Source organism: Archocentrus centrarchus, chromosome 2 (assembly GCF_007364275.1).
Source record: "Archocentrus centrarchus isolate MPI-CPG fArcCen1 chromosome 2, fArcCen1, whole genome shotgun sequence".
NCBI classification, from domain to species: Eukaryota; Metazoa; Chordata; class Actinopteri; order Cichliformes; family Cichlidae; genus Archocentrus; species Archocentrus centrarchus.
The window spans coordinates 8,321,636-8,346,146 of NC_044347.1; the positions used below are offsets into that span (position 1 = coordinate 8,321,636).

Below are 24,511 nucleotides of genomic sequence, written 5' to 3' on the forward strand. Positions count from 1 at the left end.
CGCTGATGTGTAGCCAGGACCCTGTTTAAACGGAGAAGCTGTCACAACTGAACCTGTGGGATCTAACAATGGATTCAATCAGTTGATGTTTGAAACTGCAAATAAATTTCTCTATGAAGAAGATTATGTGTTAAAAATATGATTAACGTTCACTGAAGCTCCAAGAAAGCATCACGTTTAAGGAGTTTGACTCTAAGTTGATGGTTTGTCGCTCTCTGCTGGTGAAAAGATGAACTACAGTCTGTCGTTGATGACCATCTCATTAAAAATATAAAATATGATTTCATTTACTTCCTATTATAAAGAACTGATTTAATGGATAGCACTGATGGTAAATAGTCACACACTCACTGCACAAAAAGAGGCATATTCGTTTCCGTATACTGACGCGGATGCCGCTAGTAAACGTCAGCTTTCGTCAGCATATGGGGCAGCGCATTTTACGTACGTTTACGTACCAGCAGAATCATCGGGGGGTAAAGGTACGGGGGAGCCGGCAGGTGTTAACGACTCTACTTTACATATGAATAGCAGCACTGCAAGCTGAATCAGCGGGAACAGACCAACGTGGCTTCTCAGTCATTGGATGAAAAAAATGACATCACAATTAATTACTCACATGTGATTGGTTGGTAGATCTGTTCCCCATTGGCCACTAATAAAAATTATTTTTAATTATTATTTCTGTGATATACCTTGTATGTTATGTTGTATTCATGTCATGCTAATAACCTCAACTAAAGGGAATTCAATTAAGAGAAACAAATTGTGAGGCACAAGTTTGAATTTCTTTTTTTTTTATTTATAAAGCAATATGCACATACACACACACACACACACACACACATGATTTTATATATATATATATATATATATATATATATATATATATATATATATATATAGATATATATATAGATATAGAAAACAAAAACATTATGACATATAATGCTTTGCTACTTCTGGGCCATGTGGTGGTGGCTTTCTCTCAGAGCATGGTCCAGCATACAAACACTTATGGTGCACGGCGTTGTATTTAGGGTGAGCTTCTAGTCTGTCTTGCAGTTTGGCTCAGAGATCACTGAGCTCCTGGCTGGGGAAGCTTGGGGGTCTTAATCCAGCCCGATACGCCCTCTGAGACGCCATCCTCCTCATCCAACATGAGGTCAGTGGTGACACCGCCCCAGAAGGACTCTCGTCCTCGCCTCCAGCAGCTGTTGACACAGAGCACACATTAAGTCATTATGAAACTATATGAAATATTGTGAAAAATCAGGAAACTACACTGAAAGTTTGAGTCTCTTGACTTTGAATGCACACATAGCAGATAAGACCCTGAATGCAAAAAAACTATAAACATTCAATGTTAATTATTTTCACCTGCACTGCATCACCTTTTTAATAAAAAGGTGATGCAGTGCAGTGGTGGGCTGTCAGGGCCTGCAAGGCCTTCTCTGCTGGCCTAAAAAATATCTGAATCACAGACTGGTGTTAATTATATCTTGTCCATCAATACTTAAATTATTCGAAATGGTTTGTACGGTTTCTTTCACAGCTTTTCCTGTGGTCGCGCTGTTTCCAGACGTGTATTTTCATATTAAAGCATTTACCCAATCACATTTCAGCCATCATTTGTTGCCAGGGTCAAGGAAATCTGCCTGGAGGCCTTCACAATCAGTTCTGCGGGCCCTGTAGCACAAAATAAGTGTCGATCAAACAGTTTGATCAACCAATCAGATTATGAGTTGGCAACACCGAGGCCCTCTAGCAGGCGTACGGTAACGTCAGCATATTCATACACTTTGATTGGATAGTCAGTGTACTAGCCAGAGCTAGCAAACTGCATCTGTAGTGAGCTGCACAAGCAAAAATATGGTTGTGTTGATTTTATAGCTGTTTTGTCAACCCACAATGGCTGAAGGAGGAGAAGAAATGGATTTGGTTGCAGATTTATTGTCAAAGCCAAGACGGACTTTTCAAGAAAAGCTGGACATCATTAAGAAAGGTCGGGCAACTCCGAAGCTAGCAAGCCTTTCACAACCGGGAAAAGGATGTGTCCACCACTTTCAGTCCACTAATTACGAGCGGTACCACTGGCTCACAGGCCCAGAGGAACACTGCAAATTGTATTGCTGGGAGTGCGTGTTGTTTGCCACTGATCGACATGGTGTTTGGAGCCACACTGGGTTTGTAAATTTGACTTGCCTAACCGAGGCAGCAATGAGACACCAAAGCACTGCCGGACACTTACAAGCAAAACATTCATGGACACCAGAGCGGATCAGCTGAGCGAGCAAGTGCGCAGGGAAGCGGAGCTCCACGACGTAAAGGTGAAGAATAATAGGGAAATCTTACAGAGACTGTTAGATTGGCTTTTTTTGGGGGGGGGGGGGGGGGGGGGGGCGCAAGCAGGAACTTTCATTTCGGGGACACGATGACTAAAATGTTTCTATTTTAATAATAATAATTTTATGAGGTTATCAATACATTTTTATGTGTGTCGCAGCTGTAGCGGCAGTAAAAGGAAACTTGTGCACCTTGGGTTTGTTTCTTCGGTAAATGCTTTTATTCTGGCTACATGAGCTCTCAATCTGTGATGCAACTGCTCTTTCTACTGCATTTCTGCATAAAAAGATGTTTTTATTGCCATAAAATAGTTATTGAGGGTGGAGTGATTCAGGCGGATCACTACTGAAGGCCTAGGTGTGAAATGCACGGCCGCCACTGCTTTTTATAGACATTTTGGGTTGTTCAGAAGAAGCCAGATTTTATATAAAGTTAAAAAAATCAATAAGTAATATTTTCCAAAAATAAAACTGCATTTACAAGCCAACTACACAAATACAGCAGACCAACAATACAATCCAATACGTCTTACCGGCTTCCTTCTTGCACGACACCGGGCAGGATTTTTAATGGCTGCCACCTTTTCCTGAACGTGAGGCTGACTGTAGCGGAAGCTGCGGCGAACCGTCTGTAGGTTTAACAAGAAGCTGAAAAACATTTTTGTACATTGTAAATAAAGAGTGTAAACACAGTGCATACATAAACATATTCAGGCAAAAAAAAAAAAACACACACACAAACATACAACACCAATAGATACTTACACACAATTATATCACAGTCCACGCATTAGAAACACTCACACTCGCGTTGTGAGGTGAACACAGTCTGTGGAAAATAAAGGTGAAAATAAATAAGAGTAAAAACATTTGAAGTTCTTCTCTCCTCCACACATTTATTACTGCTGCTTTGTTTCTGATTCTTACCTCTGCAGAGGATCATACCGGCTTTTATTGGATTCAGAGTTGTGCAGGAACTGCTTCCTATAAGATGAAATAAAAATAAGAAACCAAATCACAATACGTCTGTCAGCTTACTGTGACCATTCCTCCACTCTTAGTATTTTTGTTTTAGAAACGACCAAGTCTTACCGCAGTTTTCGGATCGTGCTGCCGTCTTTTCCTCTTGAGTCCTTCTGTAGGTGAGGCTTTGTTAGAGCATCGAGTCTCTACACAATAGACGCCATCTTGTCTTTCAGTCACGCTAGTAGAAACTTGAATAACTGAGGAGATAACCCACTCACCGCAGCCAGCAGTGTCTTCTCGTCTGCAGCGGGGCTGGTTGAAGCTGGCCGGTAGAGAGGCCCGCTTTCACGAGGAGCTTCTGGGGTGTTGAAAATATAGACGACGTCCTCCATTGTTGTACCAGGAAAGCAGCGTAGACAAAGAACGCCATTCAGTTTGAACGGAAGAGAACGACCGCACTGATTTCCTTTGGTCTTGCGAGACCTTCAGCGTGATCCCGCACGTGATCTGTACTGTCCAATCACAGGCGAGGAAGCTGCCACATGGAATTCAATTCATTTCATTTCAAGTCAATTCAATTTTATTTATATAGCAGCAAATCACAACAAACAGTCGCCTCAAGGCGCTTTGTATTGTGGGTAAAGACCCTACAATAATACAGAGAAAATCCAACAGTCAAAACGACCCCCTATGAGCTGGAAGACACACATCCACTGTCTGTTTAAACAGGACAACTGAGAAGGTGACTGTTACATTAAAATTTTTACTTTTTTTTTTTTTTACATTTTACTCATGAAGGTTTTGCTGTTATCTCTTATGTACATCCATGTATAGCAAAATGAAAGTTTATATGTTTTATATGTTTATATGTTTTCTTATTCCATCTGCCTTGGTAGTCTTTAATGTCATTAATGCATGTGAACATTCACTGAACGTTTATTGCAGCGTTCATGGGATGTTGTCTGAATGTTCAATGCTAGCTGGGAAGCCACTGCACAGAAGAGGATGATGGTGTGACAGACTTTTTGTTACAGTGAATTAGACTGAAAACTGAGTTTGCTTTTCAATGAAAATAATGCTTGTGGTGTCACCAAAATCAAGTTATAGCCTTTGTTTATCTCCCTCAGTCCACTAAAGTTCAGGGTTCACAAAAAACTCCATGACAAAGGCTCACAGACAGAAGCTCACAGACAGAAGCTCACAGACAGAAGCTCACAGACAGAAGCTCACAGCCTTATTGGAAAAAGGGACAAATACTGAAAACTTCCAAAAGTATATTTCCAACTAGATAATACTAATTTATAAAATAGAATGATTTCTTGTGAGTTTAGTCTTGTTTGAATGTTTCGCTGTATAATTTATGTGTAGTCACATTGTAATGGAAAAAGGCTTAAAAGATGATAATGTAAATTTGATTACATATATCTCAAAATAAAAATATGTTGGTTACAACTGTTGGGAGGGGTAGACCACTGGTGAGTACTGGTGACCACTGGTGAGTACTTGATCTGCATTTGTATGACTCACAGAAACCTCCTTTACATATGAGAGCCTGCCCTAGACCTGAGGAGAGGGGGGGAGCTGAGGGAGCACTGACACAGAGAGTCCACGGCAGTTTCCCTACAGTTTACTGTTCTGGCCAAAGCCTCCTGCTGAGAGCCCTAAAACGCAAGGCGCGCGGCAATATTACATACAAGAAACTGTCGAAAAACCCACTTTTCATGCAGTGATTAGTGGTCAAAGGTCAAGGAACTGCAGGAAAAATAACAGCTGACTGCAATGTTTCAATTCCAGTCTGAACATTCTCAGCAGTCTGACTCATAATCTGTTTTGATAATTTATCATTAAAAGGCCACAGGAATATAATCTGCTTTGTTTCTTGTAACACTAATTATTGTTTTTTTCTTGACATGAGGTCTAAGGAGGGATACGTCCTGATTTCAGTTAGATCATCACAGAAAACTATTTTTCTGTGAGCTCTGTGTAAAAGGATGACAAAGGAGGAAAGTGTGAGTATGACCTCTGACTCGAGAATTACCACCACATTTCAGACTCACTGACTCTATTTTGACTGACTGCACTACATAGTGTTATATTCAGAGGAAGACCAATAAAGATACACATATTACACAAAATGAATGAATGAAGTTATGAAAGTAAAATGGTAAATGGACTAGTTCTTATATAGTGCTTTTTTACTCTGTTTTGAGCACTCAAAGTGCTTATACAACACTTTTACATTTACCCCATTCACACCCATTCACACAAGCACTTCCAGGATTATCTAAGCTAAGTGATTTTTATTATCTAACATTCACACACAAGAACACTCCTACACTTGCGTCAGAGAGCAACTTGGGGTTAAGTATCTTGTCCAAGGATACATTGGCATGCAGTCTGGAATTGAACCACAGACCTTGTGATCAGTGGGTGACCTGCTCTACCTCCTGAGCTACAACCACCCCTGTCAAATAAATAATCAAGGTTTCTCTCACTAACACTAACATTATCAGGGAATTACGTACCAAAGATGTTTCCCAAAGTCATGACAGCTGAGCAACAAGATTATTACATCACTGAGGTCTGGATTTATCAAGATTCTTGTACAGGACATATTTTCATGGCTGATCGCTAGGATTGATGCATTTTTTGTAGCTGTGAGAACACTCTGACCTCTGGTTTCACATTTTATCTGCTCCCTGTGTCTCTATCTAATTTTTTTTTTATTATTTTGGCCCACTGCTTCAGACACTACTTAGTTATTTGTTTCAGTCGTTGTTTGGGTCAGGTAATGGTTTTTAATGCCCCTCTGCCCTTTAGAGTTTTGAGTCAGCTGCTGAATTATTATTTGCTACTAATTGCATTTAATTTAATTGATTTAGTTTTTTAAAGTGATCAGCTGATTGATTTACTACATAACTAGAAGCACTCAGAGAGCACAAACCTCCGCCAAGGCCATAGGGTCACTGACGCTGTAATACGTGTATCTAAATACTGTGAAATAATCTTTCATCTTTACCAGACAACAATAACCCCCTATCCCGCAATAGTGAAGAATCCTTAAAAATTCCTCGATCCAGATCGCGATCCGGATCACCGCCAAAATGTAATCACTTCTCTCTCTTGTCATTTCCAACCACTCCACAAAATTTCATTGAAATCAGTTCATAACTTTTGGAGTAATCCTGCTGACAAACAAACAAACAAACAAACCAACGCGACCAAAAACATAACCTCCTTGGCGGAGGTAATAAATAATTTGAATGATTTCACTTTGCAAGATTGTAATCTTTATTAAGTGAGAAGAGTAAAAACAGAGTAAAAACAAGTCCCGACAGCGCCCCCGGTTCACACCTTTTAGGTGTGAGTCCACCCTTTGAGTTGATTCACCATTGAAATAATCACTTGATTGCAACTTTGTTCATTGGATGAAAGGAGAGAAGAGGAACAAAAAAAGAAAAATTGAAGATAAACCCATACTAACACACTCTTAAACAGAAAGGAGACTGCTTGTGTATGATGTAAGGCAGAATTAAGTCCAATTTTTCCAGTACAATAACATTTAATAACATGCTTAATGAGAACTGAAATACTAATGCTGTCATTGAAAGATAACTGAATAATGAGTGAATAAAAACAAATATCATTTGCAATGCCTATTGTTCTAATTGTTTTTAATTTATTTTTTAATTTTTTTTGTATTTTGTATTTTATTTTTAATCAATTTTAACAAACAAAAAGAGAAAATAAATGGCTGAATTCAGAAATGTCAAATATAAGGTTTGGGGGCTGGAATTGGCCAGTAAAGTCTTAAACCTGGCTGACTGGGTGTTTCTGGAGGCCAAAAGTAGGGAACTACTCTAAAACTTTATAATTTATCAATTAAATGAAAAAGTAAAGAACAAATCCAAAACTGGCTCCTTTGGCATATATTTTTATTTTTGCTGACATAAATCTGTGTTAAGTGTTGATTTCAGAGCATTAATTCCTTTTTATTTTTTATCTGAATGGATTGAATCATTTCTAGAATAGAAAATTTAGACTGGGTTAAACCAATAAAGAGATCTTTAACATGAAGACACTGAATAATAGATCTTTCAAACAGACACTTCTGCTGTTAAATATGTCTCTTGGCGAATTGTAGTGTATAGATTTTAATTTGATAGTCTTTGAGTCAGGGGGTTATATTTAGTGGGTAAAATTAATAAGTAAAATCATGTTGAATAGTTAGACCTGATCAGACCACAGGTTCTTTTCAAATTTAGATATTGACCCCAAAGGCCTGCAGCTCAAGACTCAACTTTTCAAACTAAAGACAGCAGGAAAATCAGCACAATAAAATACAACTGGACTAGTTTTAATAGATGCCAGTAACTGCTCCCCGCTATGTCCTGATAAGGAATTGTGCCTTTTACAGGGAATGTTTTGCCTCGGACTAGAACACCTGTCCGTCACACTGTGGATGGGAACATCTCAGTGTGATGGCCTGTTATCTATAAATGGCATTAAAAATCCCTGGTTTGCCAAACAGAGGACTGACGTGTGGAGGATGGGAGTTTGGAGAAAATGGGATGGTGTCTGAATTAGTCCAGGTTGTAATAAAACAATCAGCCTGAAAGGTTCTTTATGCTTTAAGAGTTCCTGGTGGAGTTCTTATCAAATTTAAGGTACAGCAGCAGATTTTGTGTCACTGTTTGCCTTTTTGGTCAACATTAAACAAGCTTAGATTGGGTTAATTATAATATTAAATCAGGGATGTTGATTAACCTTAAAGAGGCTGATTGGAAAAGTTAATGATAGACCTGAACATCATTAACAGCAGAATAAAATAACACAGATGTTACTTGTGTGGTTTACTCAGTCTAAATGATATTTAACCATAGCAGTTCAATTCTCCAGAGCAGTGTCAAAATTATTAAAGAACTCATATAAATAAATAAATCCTGTATCTTTAATGATGGGAAAATGTTTTGGGAAATCAGATGGACAAATTCTAACTTTTCCTCCTTTCCTAGGAATTGGTCACCTGGGAAAAGACATTAAAAATGGGGTCTGAACCTGTAACAACAGGATCGTTACTCAGCAAATAAATACTAATTGATGAAAGTGTGAAAATGAATATTTGTTTCATGTGATGTGCTTTAAACAGATATATTCTGAGGTTATGTTTTATGACCTTGTGTCTCGTGCTTTAGTCCACTTGTTTGGCATTTTTGTTTGTTTGGTCTTACTTTATAGAAAAGGAGGTGATTTTAGGAAATAAGAGTGTTAATAATAATAATTATGCTGTAGAATACTTTTCATATGCTTCTCCATTCTTTACTAAGAGAGAGCTGGTCTGTCCCTCTGCCTCTCCCTCTAACAAAGTGTGTGTGTGTGTGTGTGTGTGTGTGTGTGTGTGTGTGTGTGTGTGTGTGTGTGTGTGTGTGTGTGTGTGTGTGTGACCTTGTTTATTATAAACACTGATTACAGAACTCAGTGACTCACAGAAATATCATTTTAGAGCAACTCTGGTTTGTAATGACTTATTGTGCTTTAAAATATATTATAATGTCATGTTGTTTGTTTTCATGTTGTTTTTAGTTTTAATCAATAGGTTAATAACCATAGAGGTGTTAAATTTGTTTCATACCTGAATGGTGTGAAAAAGGAGGGAGTTGTTAGGGATTATTTTTTACTCAGTGAATAAAGGACAAATGTTTAAAAGTAAACTCCAGTAAATTAATTAATAAACAGTGGATCAACCAACTAATAAACAATTAAATAATACATTAGACAGAGAGCAACAGATCAGAAAGTTCTAGACTAACTTCTCTGTTTCAGTACATTTTATCTTGAGAAATGGCCACAAGGACACATAACTAAAACATCAGGAAGATGATGTGCTTCATGAATCCACAGCTGAGGAATCATGAGTCATGAAAACCAGCTTGTGACGAAGGTCATCCTATAGCGCCCAGAGATCGTTTATGTTATAGATAACAGGAGGCTGACAGTATAAAAATGTTGTGGTTAGACAGGAACACGGGCTCAGAGAGAGAGCGAGCACACACAGGCTGTCTCTTCTGAGTCCCCACATGCGTGTTTATTTTTCCTGATTCTTTAATATATTAAATGTTTTACTTTTTTAATTAAAGTGTTTCAGGTGTCTTCCTTCACAAAAAACCTGTTTACCTGACAGGTAGAAAATACACTCCCACAGATGTTTGGGAATTCTGGCACAGCCCTGAAAAATCCTCTCACTCCTTCTTCCACTGGCTGACTCACTCAGCTACTTGTTGGATTTAGTGTTTAGTCCCGTTCACACACGCACTCAGACTCTGCACATACACCGATTTGCTGACAGACACACACTGCTGTATGGTTTGATGGCTTCATTCAAACTGAGCATCATCTACATGTTCTCCTCCTCTGTCACAGACTTTGGAGCTGAGCTGTGACAGAGTTAGAAGAAGGTTTCATGTCTTCACACGCCAGCATTTGAACTTTACTCTGACTTACACTCTGAGCAGCTATATGGCATATTGTTGGACTAAACACACACTCACACACACACAGTCTGCTGTTAAATCCAGTTTGACTTGAGACACAAAGATCAGTTCATACACAGACAGCAAAAAGCTGCATTTAGATGAAATTAAAGAGAAATTTTTTTCTTACTTTAACTGCAGACCTTTCTGTCAGTAATTTATTTTTTTAACAATGAGGTGAAGTGAATGAATTGTTACAGTCCTTCATATTTCCTGTTTTGATGTTTGAGCAGGAAAAGAAGTGTGTAAACGTCAGATTAGTGAAGATGTGAGTTCAGGATCAGCTGAGCTCTGCAGGAGACATGGAGTCACAGCTGAACACACAAACATCAAACACACATTTTTAGATTCAGGTTGACTTTAAACTTCATCCAGAAACATCATTGGGCACTTAAAATATAACAACTTGTCTTTAAATCATTGGAGGATCAGACAATAAGTCCAGCAGCACTATAATCATGCAGTCTGGACTGGATTAAAATCTCTGAGCACAGCAGGTGATGTTTAAATCAGGCACAGTCTGAATCAAACCTGCTGAACCAGTCATGATGTTTTTAGTTCAAACATTAATGTTTTGTGTTTGTGTGGACACAGAGTGACAGAAAAAATGACCTTAACTGCATCATGAGATCGAAGGAGTGAAGGAGCTTCACATTAAAGTCTGATGTTCAGGAACTTGAACAATGTTGTTAAATGAACTAGACTGCTGCTCCTGCTGAGCCCCTCCCATCTGTGCTCCTTCAGGTGGAGTCCCGCCTCCTTTTAAGAAGCAGCTCACCTGTGTCTCAGTGTTGAGTGTCCAGGTGTGGAGTGGAGCTTCTTCTTCTTCTGCTCTGTTTGCAGAAACTGTAAGTTTGCTTTGTTTCCTCCTTTAACAGTTTGTCTTCAGGAACTTTACTGTTTGTTTCTGCTCTGTGAGGTTTGGACATCATGTTGGATTTGAGATGTTTGTGGAGACAAATTTTCCAGTCATTCCAAGAAGAGAAGCAAATTAGTCGAGTATACAATAAGAGAAAACTCTCAGAAAACATTTTAATCTGAGGACATTTTAAATATACTAAATGGAGCATGACCAAAGAAATGCTGTGTGTGTATTTTAGGAGATCCATGAAACTGCTACTCATGTTCCTCATTAATCAAATCCTGTTTTAAATGTGCGACTCAAACAGTGTTAGTTTGCAGTGTTTGGTTCAGCAGTGCTCTCAGCAGTAACCTTGAGGTGCGTTCAGTCGCCTTGTCTCCTTTTCCTGACCACTTTTCCTTGATGTTAATGGAAAACAACAACAGCTAAAACAGGCCTGTTTGTGTAGTTTTTGTTATGATACATTAATGATATTACAGCAGAGTGTGTGACTCTCTCTGCTGATATTGACTCAGTGCAGCTCTTCTTTCTCTCACTCGTTCTTTCTCGTCTAACCTGTAAGACAGTCAAATAAGACAATATTTATTTAAGTACACTTGATCTCTGTGTTTAAATAGATGGATGACAGATACTGGGCTCCATAATCCACAGCAAAATTTAACACTGAAACATATTTTATGTCTGATGTGACTGTGACCCTTATTTGGAATGAGCTGAGTTGAGAGCATGATTGTAATGTGTGGACGGCTAAAAGCTGTGAGCGCAGTGCCCAAACTTTGGCTCTGTCCTAAACTTCTTCACTCAGTCGTCACACTGACTGTTTACAGAGGAACCAGCAGCATTTCTGCATGCAGTGACCTGCAATTAATGCTAAAGGAATGTCCTGCAAACACAGTCAGTGCTTTTCACCTTACCTTCAAAAGCAGTTTGATTAGTTGGATGAACTCTTTCTGTGTCTAAGAATGATTCAAAAATCAGAGGTTTCAATGTAAAACCCACACTTTAGCTATCAAACCTGAGGCAAAGGCTCAGTCCTGTTGACCAAAGTTAAAGAACTGTTTGTAGCAAAGTGGATCAGAGGAGAAAGATGCAGAGCATTGTTTCAGTCTCTTAAAGGCAGTCCACTTTACTTTAAGCAATTAAAGCAGCATTATTAACTGCAGACATTAACAACAATCCCTCTGCTCCTCCAGACACATGGACAAAAAGCAAATTGAAACCATCATCAACAAATGTGGGAAAAACAGAAGATCCTCCTTTGGCTTTGTATCTTTTGTTGACATTGACAGCAAAGCCGCTCTTACCTGCTTCTGTTTGCTCTCTGTCCTCCTCTCGATCTTCATGCTGTCACCCACTTTCACTTTTACAACCCAATAAAAGGCAGATTTCTATCACTTTATAACAATATTCTAATTGAATATGCTGAGACACTGACATGTCACATCCTTCTGACCTGCTCTCTGCAGCTCTGCTGAAGCCCAATTTGACTGAAACTAAAATAATAAAGTGCATCAGCTCCTTTGCTGATGGCAGCAGACGTACGGCTCAGAAACCTAAAACTGGTTAATGATCTTCTGCCATCTTCCCTATAGTGGCAAACATGCATACTGCACAGCAGTGACCCTGCATGATCACAGCAGTTTTTGCTAATGCTTCAGGTAAAGTGTGTTTTGAATTTGCTCGGCTGATTTGTGTCATGAAGTGACCTTTGAATCTTCATTCACCCGCAGCAACACGAGTCTTATTTACTAATAACAAGCCTGCTGAGGCACACAACACCTGTGAGAGTGAACATTGTGCCATTTAAACTTGTTTTTGTTGTAACTGTACTGCCTCCTATAGACAGGCAAGCAAAATTTCACATGAAAAGATGATATATGAAAATAATACCCCAATATAAAAACATTATTATTAACGCTACTATTTCTAAAAAGAGTCTAAACTCACCATTGAATTTATTATTTGTGCTGTTCTGGAACAGGAAATTCAGAGTTAATAAAGTAAGACTTTAATTCAAACTCTCATGTTTTCTGTCTGATGGAGCTTTCTGGTGAATTCAATAAGATGTAAGCAGATGTTTCATGCACCATCATGGCTGATTTTCAACCCTAGACAGCATGAAGCAAATATAAAAGCTTCATCATCTTAAATAAATTTAATTTGCCTGCTAACCACGATGTAACACTGACCACACACATCACAGCCTGCTCTGTTCCAGTCCCACTAACCACTTGAGCCTGGACTAAATGGTCCAGTTTTTCGTGCAACCTTTAAATAACACAAAATTATTGTACTGCAGTTTGTTTTGCAAGAAATTTCACAACAACGTGATTTAGCAACACATCAAGTCTTCATTCAATATTCAAATTAAACTCTAAAATTTATTCAGATAAGTCAGCAAAATTCCTGGTTTATCAAATGTCACCTGCTGAGCAGTTACTTTAGAAACAGAGATCACTTATCTTCCTCTCTGTCCCATCTTTTTTAACGTTTATCGTTTTTTAACGTTATCACTGGTGTAATTATAACTTATACTTGCACTACTCTGTTCATGGGTCACAATAAAGTCAGTGTTTTTGTGAAAGTGAATCAGTGTGTGTCAGTGAATGATTAGTCTGTGCTGGGCTGCAGCTTCATGGCTCCATTTAGTGGACTGATAGTAGAAGTAGAGCAGCTGATGGCAGCTTCCTCTGCCTCACACTGTCTGACTGCATTCAGCTGCACACATGATGAAAGGAGGATTTGAGTTGATGTGCACATGAATGATGTGTGTTTCCTCTGCAGGTGAAGGTAGAAATTGTGTGTGAGCTGATGTGAATTCAGCAGCATGGATCAGTGTGAGGACAGAGAGGAGGGAGTCCCTCCCTCTAAAACCACTCTGTGTGGGGAACATGAGAGCCAGACCAAAGCTCAGAGGTGAGATGACCATCTCTAACTGTCCATGACTCTTCTCCATGTCACAGCTCAGCACTCACATCACTGCTGCATCATTATTCACAGGAACCAACCTGAACCTGAACCTGAACCTGAACCAGAACCTGAACCCAGCTGTGTGTCCTTAAAGAGCGACGATTCAAAGGATGTTATTATTAACTTTAAATCAGGTGTTCCTCCTCCTGCAGAGAGGTAATGTGTGTCTAAATGTTGTTCCTGACTCAGTGTTTCTGAATAAATTCTCCATCATGTTTAATGTCAGCTCAGCTCTTTTTCACACACATTTCTGTGTTCATATGTGAAGCGGTGTGTGTTGGAGTTTGTTGCACAAACACAACTGTTCATAAAGGGGGGGGGGGGGGGGGTGTAATTATTTGATCTCCTGCTGAATGTGTATGTTTGCTTTACAAAGAAATGAATCATCTCTAATTATATATTGTTAACAATATTATGGCAAAACTACCCATCGAATTCATGGCAAATGTCCACAAAAGATGCTCAGTGACGCCGAGATCACCTGATAAAATCTTTGCCATTTATGAGTTAAAAGAAATTCAGAAAAAAAAACTTTAACATAGGGCTAAAAAATTATCTCATCTGACATCATCTGATAGTTGGCACACATTTGTGGAGGGCCAAAAACTAGAGCCAAAACAAACAGATCCGATCCAGATTAACAGTCTGCTTGAATGTAACACAAGAAACTCTATTTAACAGATATTTTTAGCCATTTCTCAGCTGAAACAAACAAGAAAACAAACAAAAAAGCAAATAAAAAACCATCATCCTTATTTGTTGCAGCATGAGGTATTGTCCTCTATCACTACTGTCCTTGGACACATAACATTTCATTTCATGTAAAGAATTTGGAGAAGGCCTGGGAGAAAGTGCTGCTGTCAGTTGAAGCCAAAATCAAACTCTTTGGCATCAACAGTTTGGAGGAACAGAAATGCTGAGTGTGACCCAACAAACACCCCCCCACACAGTAAAGCACTGAGTATGTGTTAGGACTGTTTTTCTGCTAAGGGTGCAGGACGACTTCACTGTTACTGAGGGGCCATGTTCAAAGCACATCACCAAGGCAAGAACCGACTAAAGAAGAAGCACGTCAAGGTCATGTAATGTGTTTTGTTTTGTTTTCTGGATTTTTGGTTGATAGTTTGTCTCCATTAAAATAAAATTACCATTAAAAGAAATTAGAGACTGTTAAATTCTTTGTGAGCAAACTTACAAATTAAGCAGGGATCAAATAAAGATTCCACTCTCTGTAATTCTTCTCCATGTCCAAACTCAGCACTCACAAAACTGCATTTTAATTTTTTCAGGAATGAACTTGAAGCTGGACCTGAATCCAGCGGTGTGTCGTTAAAGAGTGACCAATCTAAGAGTGCAGAGAGGTGAGCTGTTAGTAACTTTAGTAATCTTGATGTCTGATGTAAATAAACAGTTTTATGCTCTTTCGTGATCTCTAAACTGCCTCTTAAAGGAACTAACGAAGGAAAGAATTACTTTATTCTATAAAACGTCTACAACGTGAACATTTAAGTCCCTGCTCCTCATAGTAGTCAGTAGGACTCCATAGTTTAAATTATTGAATTGACCCCAGGGTGGTGTTCTGTTCTTTCACTGCCAACAGGGCTGCAGCTATTGATTCTTTTAGTAATCAATGATTCTACTGATTATTCCAATAATTTATTGAGCAATCAGATAAAAACTTTTGTCTTTTTTAATGAGCAATAAGAAATATTCAAGAGAGGAAAGAACACAGGTCTTTTAAAATGAACTGCTCATTGGTTTCCATTACTGTGCTTTGAACAGTTTCATACAGCACCTGTCAAAAAAACTAAAGCCTTTTAATTTTCAAAATATTTTTTAAAGAAAACTTTCTTAAATGCAAAAGTGAATAATCACAAGTAAAGTATTGTCAGATACAATATACTGTACATACAACTTAAACTAGACATAAAATAAAATAGCCTTTAGTCTGTCCGCTGAGAAGACTTTCTTACATCAGTAGAGTTTTGAAAGTACTGTAGCTCCTGGATGAGGTTGATTTGTTGTGTGTTCAAGTGCATGTGTTTGTTTTTGTGTGTTTCTGCATGTTTAACTGTGCTAGTGAATAAATGTGTGGTTTTGAGCCTTTAAAGGAGAATGTGGTGGCTGCCATGAAGAAACAAACATAACACTGAGGTTCATCCTGAGCTTTGATGCAGCGTTTCCTGCTGCAGAAAACAGTCGTTCTGATGGTGCACATGTTCATAATTAATGTAAATAATAATTCAGTGTCCACTTCAACAGCCCCAGGTTAATGGGTTACAGTTTTACTGCTCCATGTATATTATTTCTGTGCTAGTGAGGAAAGAAAATAGTATTTTTATATTCCATCCAGTTTCTTCTGCTCATATTTTTTAAATATTAATTTTAATTAATGTGTCTTTATGTCCATGAATGGTGATGAGACAGTAAAACATATTTTCTGAAGGAACTGAAGGAAAAGACTGCTGGACATCAGTAAGGAATAAAGAAAGTGCAGTAAATGAAACTATGTGATAATTTCAAACTTTGACAACTTCAAATCTTTACCCTGTGCTTGAACCAATTCTTCATGATTCCTTCACAGAGTGGATCAGGAGAGCTCAGAGGTTCCCAGTGGTCAGTCTGCCCAGCAGCATCAAACACAGCTGGACTCCATATTTATGGTTTGTACATGTACAACAACTACTGTTACATCTGTTCTTTCAGTCATCTCCATGCTGCACTTTGTACACCAGTGGATTGTCAGTGTACTCATGTTACTGATGTTTGACTCTGTTGTTTTAGTCTGATTGGATCATTCATGCATTCTCTTCCAGCTGCTGGAGGAAAATATCATCACTTTTGTGAAGACTGAGCTGAAAAAGATCCAGAAGGTTCTGAATCCAGAATTTGTAGAACATCAGAAGGAGGATGAGGAGTTGTTGGAGGGTGAGGAAGAAGCAAAGAGGAAGGAAAGCAGAGAGGCTTTCTTGAAGATCACACTGCACTTCCTGAGGAAAATGAAGCAGGAGGAGCTGGCTGACCGTCTGCAGAGCAGTAAGAGGATTTCTATAAAGATTTATAAAGGTTTTCTGACAGAACAGCATGAGATTTGTAACTTGATATTTAATTCATATTTACTTATTTCTGAAAGAAAGACATGCTGAAGTTCATATACTTTAGAATATGTTTTTTGTTCTTTGAGAATTGCCCATCACCTGCCAGCATAAACTCAAATCCACTCTGAAGAAGAAGTTCCAGTGTGTGTTTGAGGGCATCGCTAAAGCAGGAAACCCAACCCTTCTGAATCAGATCTACACAGAGCTCTACATCACAGAGGGAGGGGCTGCAGAGGTCAATGATGAACATGAGGTCAGACAGATTGAAACAGCATCCAGGAAACCAGACAGACCAGAAACAACAATCAGACAAGAAGACATCTTTAAAGGCTCACCTGGAAGAGATGAACCAATCAGAACAGTGCTGACAAAGGGAGTGGCTGGCATTGGGAAAACAGTCTTAACACAGAAGTTCACTCTGGACTGGGCTGAAGACAAAGCCAACCAGAACATCCAGTTCATGTTTCCATTCACTTTCAGAGAGCTGAATGTGCTGAAAGAGAAAATGTTCAGCTTGGTGGAACTTGTTCATCACTTCTTTACTGAAACCAAAGAAGCAGGAATCTGCAGCTTTGAAGACTTCCAGGTTGTGTTCATCTTTGATGGTCTGGATGAGTGTCGACTTCCTCTGGACTTCCACAACACTGAGATCCTGACTGATGTTACAGAGTCCACCTCAGTGGATGTGCTGCTGACAAACCTCATCAGGGGGAACCTGCTTCCCTCTGCTCGCCTCTGGATAACCACACGACCTGCAGCAGCCAGTCAGATCCCAGCTCAGTGTGTTGGCAGGGTGACAGAGGTCAGAGGGTTCACTGACCCACAGAAGGAGGAGTACTTCAGGAAGAGATTCAGAGATGAGGAGCAGGCCAGCAGGATCATCTCCCACATCAAGACATCACGAAGCCTCCACATCATGTGCCACATCCCAGTCTTCTGCTGGATCACTGCTACAGTTCTGGAGGATGTGCTGATAACCAGAGAGAGAGGAGAGCTGCCCAAGACGCTGACTGACATGTACATCCACTTCCTGGTGGTTCAGGCCAAAGTGAAGAAGGTCAAGTATGATGGAGGAGCTGAGACAGATCCACACTGGAGTCCAGAGAGCAGGAAGATGATTGAGTCTCTGGGAAAACTGGCTTTTGATCAGCTGCAGAAAGGAAACCTGATCTTCTATGAATCAGACCTGACAGAGTGTGGCATCGATATCAGAGCAGCCTCAGTGTACTCAGGAGTGTTCACACAGATCTTTAAAGAGGAGAGAGGGCTGTACCAGGACAAGGTGTTCTGCTTCATCCATCTGAGTGTTCAGGAGTTTCTGGCTGCTCTTCATGTCCATCTGACCTTCATCAACTCTGGAGTCAATCTGCTGGAAGAACAACAGACAGCCTCCCAGACAGAGCAACACCTCTACCAGAGTGCTGTGAACAAGGCCTTACAGAGTCCAAATGGACACCTGGACTTGTTCCTTCGCTTCCTCCTGGGTCTTTCACTGCAGACCAATCAGACTCTCCTACAAGGCCTGCTGAATGATGGAATTAGTTCAGAGACCAAGCAGGAAACAATTAATTACATCAAGAAGAAGCTCAGTGAGAATCTGTCTGCAGAGAAAAGCATCAACCTGTTCCACTGTCTGAATGAACTGAATGATCATTCTCTAGTGGAGGAGATTCAACAGTCCCTGACATCAGGAAGTCTCTCCACAGATAAACTTTCTCCTGCTCAGTGGTCAGCTCTGGTCTTCATCTTACTGTCATCAGAAGAAGATCTGAATGTGTTTGACCTGAAGAAATACTCTGCTTCAGAGGAGGCTCTACTGAGGCTGCTGCCAGTGGTTAAAACTTCCAAAAAAGCTCTGTAAGTTATCCACAAGATCGTTTTGACAAAAAAGACGAAAACAGTAAAAAAAAAGTAATACCATATTCTTTTATTGATGTTTCATCAGGTTGAGTAGCTGTAACCTCTCAGAAAGAAGCTGTGAAACTCTGTCCTCAGTTCTCAGCTCCCAGTCCTCTAGTCTGAGAGAGTTGGACCTGAGCAACAATGACCTGAAGGACCCAGGAGTGAAAGCATTTTCTAATGGAATTAAGAGTCACCACTGGAAACTAGAAACACTCAGGTCAGGATTAGTGGTTAATCCATGCAGGATTATGTCTACTTTGATTTGTCTATCTTTGACAGGCTTCACCTGCACTTTTGCTCTCTAAGACTGTCATGTACTGTGTGGTGTCTCCAGGCTGTCAGGCTGTGCTATCACAGAAGAAGGTTGCTCTGCTCTGGCCAAAGCTCTGAGCTCCAACCCGTCCCATCTGAGAAAGCTGGACCTGAGCTACAACCATCCAGGAGAGGAAGGAGTGAAGCTGCTGGAGCAGCTAAAAATAGAGACAGTCAGGTATGGAGAGGCCTGTGGCAGCCACATACAATTTCTAAGAGAGGAGGAGGTCAATCTTTTTCTCTGTCGTTCACTATAGTACTATGTAAATGTTCCAATAACACTTAGATCCAGCATGAAGAAATCACACGTGTAGCAATTTTTTAATCGGCTCATGGCAGCTGAGAGAGGTTCCTGTATCATAAAACCACTAAGTCTATACTACAAGTATGGAAAATACAATAAAATACACTGCACATAAATAACACAATAAATTTACACCAATGGATTTTAGTAACTTATATTCACACATATGTACACTTTTCTTTTCATCTCAATTTCATATCTTAGCATTAACAGATTCACACAATGTTCATCAGTTAACTAAAAAAAAGTCCAAGATCGCAGATTTCACTCTCGAAATCTCTCAATTTCTGGAGACCATTTTTATTTTGGTAACAATGCTCAAGACCAAGCTGACTGTTTATAAAGTGCTAATACTGAAAGTAGCAGTTTCTACATTCTTTCAGCCTGCTAGCCAATGTTCCCGCTAAATTTTTATGTGTATGGGCATACACAAAAGCTCCCTGAGCACACTGAGTACCACTGTGAGCAACATCAGATGTGCACGCTGTGGCCACACACCAGTATTGCATCTGTTATAAACCAGGGATCATAGCAAGTTACATGGCTTATTAAAAGAATCAGATTATAGCATTTCTATTAGTTTGCTTTTAATATAAGTGATTCAGCCCACTTAAAATGAAAAAAAAAATCTTGTCATTCATGAGATGTGAGATGTGTATTATGTTATAGAGTCCTGCTCTGGAAGAAATGAGACATTGCATCTTTCAGGCATAACGTTTTGTTCACATTAAAACATTCACATTTTTGCACAATGTAATGTGTGCTGTAGCTTGTGATAGAGTATAAATTCCTGTACAAAATGGTATGGAAAGAATTTTTATTGGTCTAATTAGTATGGCGGGAGTGTCAAACTCAATCATATGAAGGACCAAAATTGAAGACACAGAATTAAAAATCATTTTAATCAGCAATATGATTTGAATGGTCAGAATACAGCAACCTTTTTCCTCAACACATTAAATAAAATATAAAATTATATTTTTCTTCAAAAATGTCATCAAGAAAAATGAGAATATTTCAAGGTGATGAAAATTTGCTAATTTTTCAGTTAAAAATTGTGATGTGAATTTTGTGCTTCACATGTGGAAAAACGCTGCATAAACTGCGCTGTGTGTCCAGTTCATCAGTAAAAAGTGCAGCTGCAAACACAGCGGTGGAACCTGCTCTGATTTTTTTCATCCCCGAAGCTGCAGGACAAAGGTGCCGCCATTTGCGAACTTTTACTGTAATAAAACCTATGTTGGATGTGAGGCGCAATTTCTCAGCTTTCAGAAACTGAATTTTTCCGACGGGACAAACGGCTGCGGAATTACGGTAATTCAAAATTCCTTTGATCAGCCGGCTCAGCGGTGACACACTCAGTGTTAAACAGCTGTTCACGCCAGCTAAGGGCACGTAACGGGTGCAAAAAAGTGATTGCCAGAAAATGATTACATGTATTTAAACAGTTGTAAATTACTTGCTGATCTATAATCTGTGGGAAATATGTCAAACATATCTCCCGTGAATGATATCAAGTCATTTTGAGCGAGAAACAGCATTTCTGTTACACGGTAGAAGCTGCAATCAGTTTTTGGCAGTGACTTTTATATAGTCTTTATTTATCAGGGTAAAAACTGTCATTTATCTTAAAAATGTCTTATTAAAGTGAAATCTGGCCAAGAGGGCAGCAGAAAACCCAACAAATATAACATTACACTCTATAAAGATATTTTAAGTGACCAAAGAGGACTGGATTTATTATAATGTATAAACTTAGTCATAAACTTACTTGAAAAACAGGTAATTTCTTAATTTTATATATAAGCCCTTCATAAATCATACTGACTGCACCATATTCACCAATATAAGCAAAGACATAAAAGCACATAGAAACATCGGAAATCACTTTATGGCAGACGATCACTTTTTGGCACAACACCGGCACTGTCTGTGTTACGGTGCTAATGACGCGTTCTGTCTTCAGGACTTTGCTGCACAGCGCTTCCTGCTGTGTGACGCAATGATGCACTGTCAGCTCACCTGTGCAGGTCTCCCTCTGCATCTTCTCCTTTAACTGTCCTTTCCCCCGCACATTTTCCATTTTTCATTTGACCATTTTTGAGGGTCAGGCAGCTTATATGTCACTGTAAAAGTGCTGTCTGCGGATCACTGATCAATGAGTCACTTGCAGCACAAATGGGTTAGCGCACGGGTCTTGGCCTGCAGCAACTGTTGCAGTGCATTATGGGATTTGTAGTATAAGTCGTGGGAGCCATTAATAATAGCTATATGAAATCATCTCGCAGGCCGTTTGAAATTACATCGCGGGCCAAATACGGCCCACGGGCCTTGAGTCTGACACATGTGGTTTACGGTTTATGTTGGATTCACATTTTTTGCCCTGCACAGATTTTCTGGTGCGCTGAGTATGTGCGAGCAGTGCGCGATTGCGCAGGCGCGCAGCTTAGAGGGACCATTGCTGCTAGCTATGCTAACAAGTCATTGAATGGTGTCCCAACTTCTGGGAAATTGCTATTGTAATTATTGTAGGGTCTTTACCTTACAATATAAAGCACTTTAAGGCGACTGTTTGTTGTGATTTGGTGCTATATAAATGAATTAAATTGAATTGAACTGACTGCTAGCTGTGCACAGTAGACTGGGTCACATCACAGTAAGGAGAGATGGACACACCAGGCTGCTCTGCTAGCTAACTAACATTAAACGTCACAGTGAAAAAACAATGTAGTGTTGGTGGGAGTTACGTTACAGACTAATACAGTAGCATTTAATTATTTACCATTATGTTTAATTGTTATCTGATCCACTCACCACTGTAATTTCTTTTTTTTTTTAAGTCTTCCTCTTTTTTTTTCACTCTAAGGTAATTCTTCATTTTCATTAACTTGCAGTCATTTTAAACTGAATCATTCACTCCTCTTGCAATGGGAATGAGTAGACTCGTGGGACCCTATTATGGAGTTTTTCAGCATTTCTCATTGATGGGAATGTTTCCAGATGCATTTTAGAATAGGAGCCTTTTGAATTTGATGAATGGTGCTCTCATTACATCTAACCAGGGAGAAAACATGAGAATATTAGAAATTGCTGTTGAAATTACAATTGTTACCACCACTGTTAATATTTCCAGTGGAACCTTCAGAATAAGTAGCTTCCACATTTTATAAATGCCTTTAAATTTTATTATCTCAAAAATTAGAAAAACCTTCCAATAAATATGAGAATGAGAGGTCAATAAGTTTATTGAACTCTGATCTTTGAATATGAGGTAAAACCATTGACCAAAACAAAACTTAATAACAGGAGCTGTATGTAAAAGGAATGCAGGAGATGAATGTTAGGAGAGAACGAAATTGACTAATTATCTGTCTTTAGATACTTATGCACGCACAGACTGTTTCAGCATTGAAAAGTTACTTTGAGATTTGATAAATAAGATTAAGTGACGAGAAATTCTTGGTTATTCTTGCACGGTGGCTGTTTCCTTGCAAGATTTTGCAAAAAAAAGTATTAAAATGAATGATACAAATGAGCTTTATTAAGACTCATGATAAATATTTGCTGTGATTTTTGTTCTAATCAAACAGCCTCACTGGAACACGACAACCACAGAACAGGACTATAGAGACATTTCCTTCAAGTGTATGAGTCCAAATGTTGGACTGTTCCTTTATCAGTGTCTAACAGTGTGTGTCTGAGAGCGATGTAATGTCCATGTGTGCATGCTGAAAGAGACTGTGCTGCTCTGACCCCCCTCCTCCTTTCAGGGTGGAGCCTGCTGGAGTCCGATGGCTGATCCCAGGTCTGAGGAAGTGTAAGTGTGTTTTTAATGTGATTGATGAAAACAAAGCAGCACACATTCAACCATCTTCAAACTGTCACATCACTCATTCACATCTCTGATGTCAGGAGTCATCATCAAAGTGTCAATCAATGAACAGATGATGGATCAATAACTGCAGCTGGATTGTGTTTGTTCTCTCCATCAGATTCCTGTCAACTCACAATCGACACAAACACAGTGAACACAAACCTACAACTGTCTGACAACAACAGGAAGGTGACACATGTGGAGAAGGTTCAGTCATATCCTGATCATCCAGACAGATTTGATGTTCTTCAGCTGCTGTGTAGAGATGGTCTGACTGGTCGCTGTTACTGGGAGGTCGAGTGGAAAGGAGAGGTTAATATATCAGTGAGTTACAGAAGAATCAGGAGAGGAGGCAGTATTGACTGTGTGTTTGGAAGAAATGATCAGTCCTGGTGTCTGTTCTCCTCTGAAGTTAAGGGTTACTCTGTCATTCACAATAACAGAGAAACATTCATCTCCTCCTCTGGCTCTAACAGAGTAGCAGTGTATGTGGACTGTCCTGCTGGCACTCTGTCCTTCTACAGAGTCTCCTCTGACACTCTGATCCACCTCCACACCTTCAACACCACATTCACTGAACCTCTTTATCCTGGATTTACAGCCTGGTTTCCTGGTTCCTCAGTGTCTCTGTGCTGAGTTTAGTGTAAAGAGTGTCCTCCTGTCAGAGAAACTCTGACTGTTGAACAGATAGTTCAGTCTGTACAAGTGTATCCTTTAACTGTGAAGCAGTTTGACTCTAAGTTGATGGTTTGTCGTCCTCTGGTGGTAAATAGATGAACTACATTCTGATCTTCATGACTCGCTCTCATTATTTAAAACATCTTTCATTTACTTCCTATGATATAGACCTGATTTGTTGGATAACCCTGATGCTAAATATTCACACACTGTTACTGTTGGACTTGTTAGGCAAATATGACAAACACACCTGTAAGTGGAAACAATGAACTCCTTCATTCAACATGCTTATAAAATATTTTGACCTTTATTTCAAGTCACTGAAATTTGCATCTAAAAAATAAATAAAACCTAAAATAAAATAAATAAAACATTTTTCATATTTTAAATGTTTCTTTGTGCTTTTGGTTTGCTTTGTTTACTTGGTAGTTGATGTTATTTTGTTGCTGATTCTGTATATTTAATGATTTTACACTGAGTTTTTAATTGAGCAAAATAGTGAAATATTGTTTTTATAATTGTGCTGCTAACCGTTGTTAACAGCACTGATACCAAACTATCAGGATCACTGCATTGATTAACTGAGAGGCTTCCTGCTCCTCAACAATAGAAACTGTTCAGTTCACATGTGATTAAGGACACAGCTCAGCTAAAACCACTCAAACTAAAC

The 24,511-nt window shown here is 39.2% G+C and overlaps 1 protein-coding gene across 1 annotated transcript in view; it reads left to right on the top strand.

Moving 5' to 3' along the window:
- LOC115796156 (NACHT, LRR and PYD domains-containing protein 3-like) overlaps positions 1–24,143 on the top strand; it is a 108,834-nt gene extending 84,691 nt beyond the window's left edge. Inside the window, exons 10-13 of the mRNA XM_030752434.1 lie at positions 18,717–18,890; positions 19,008–19,163; positions 23,060–23,106; positions 23,282–24,143. Of these exons, the coding sequence (XP_030608294.1) occupies positions 18,717–18,890; positions 19,008–19,163; positions 23,060–23,106; positions 23,282–23,799 (895 nt within the window). The 3' untranslated portion in view covers positions 23,800–24,143. The remainder of the gene's footprint in view (positions 1–18,716; positions 18,891–19,007; positions 19,164–23,059; positions 23,107–23,281) is intronic.
- The last annotated feature ends 368 nt before the right edge of the window (positions 24,144–24,511 follow it).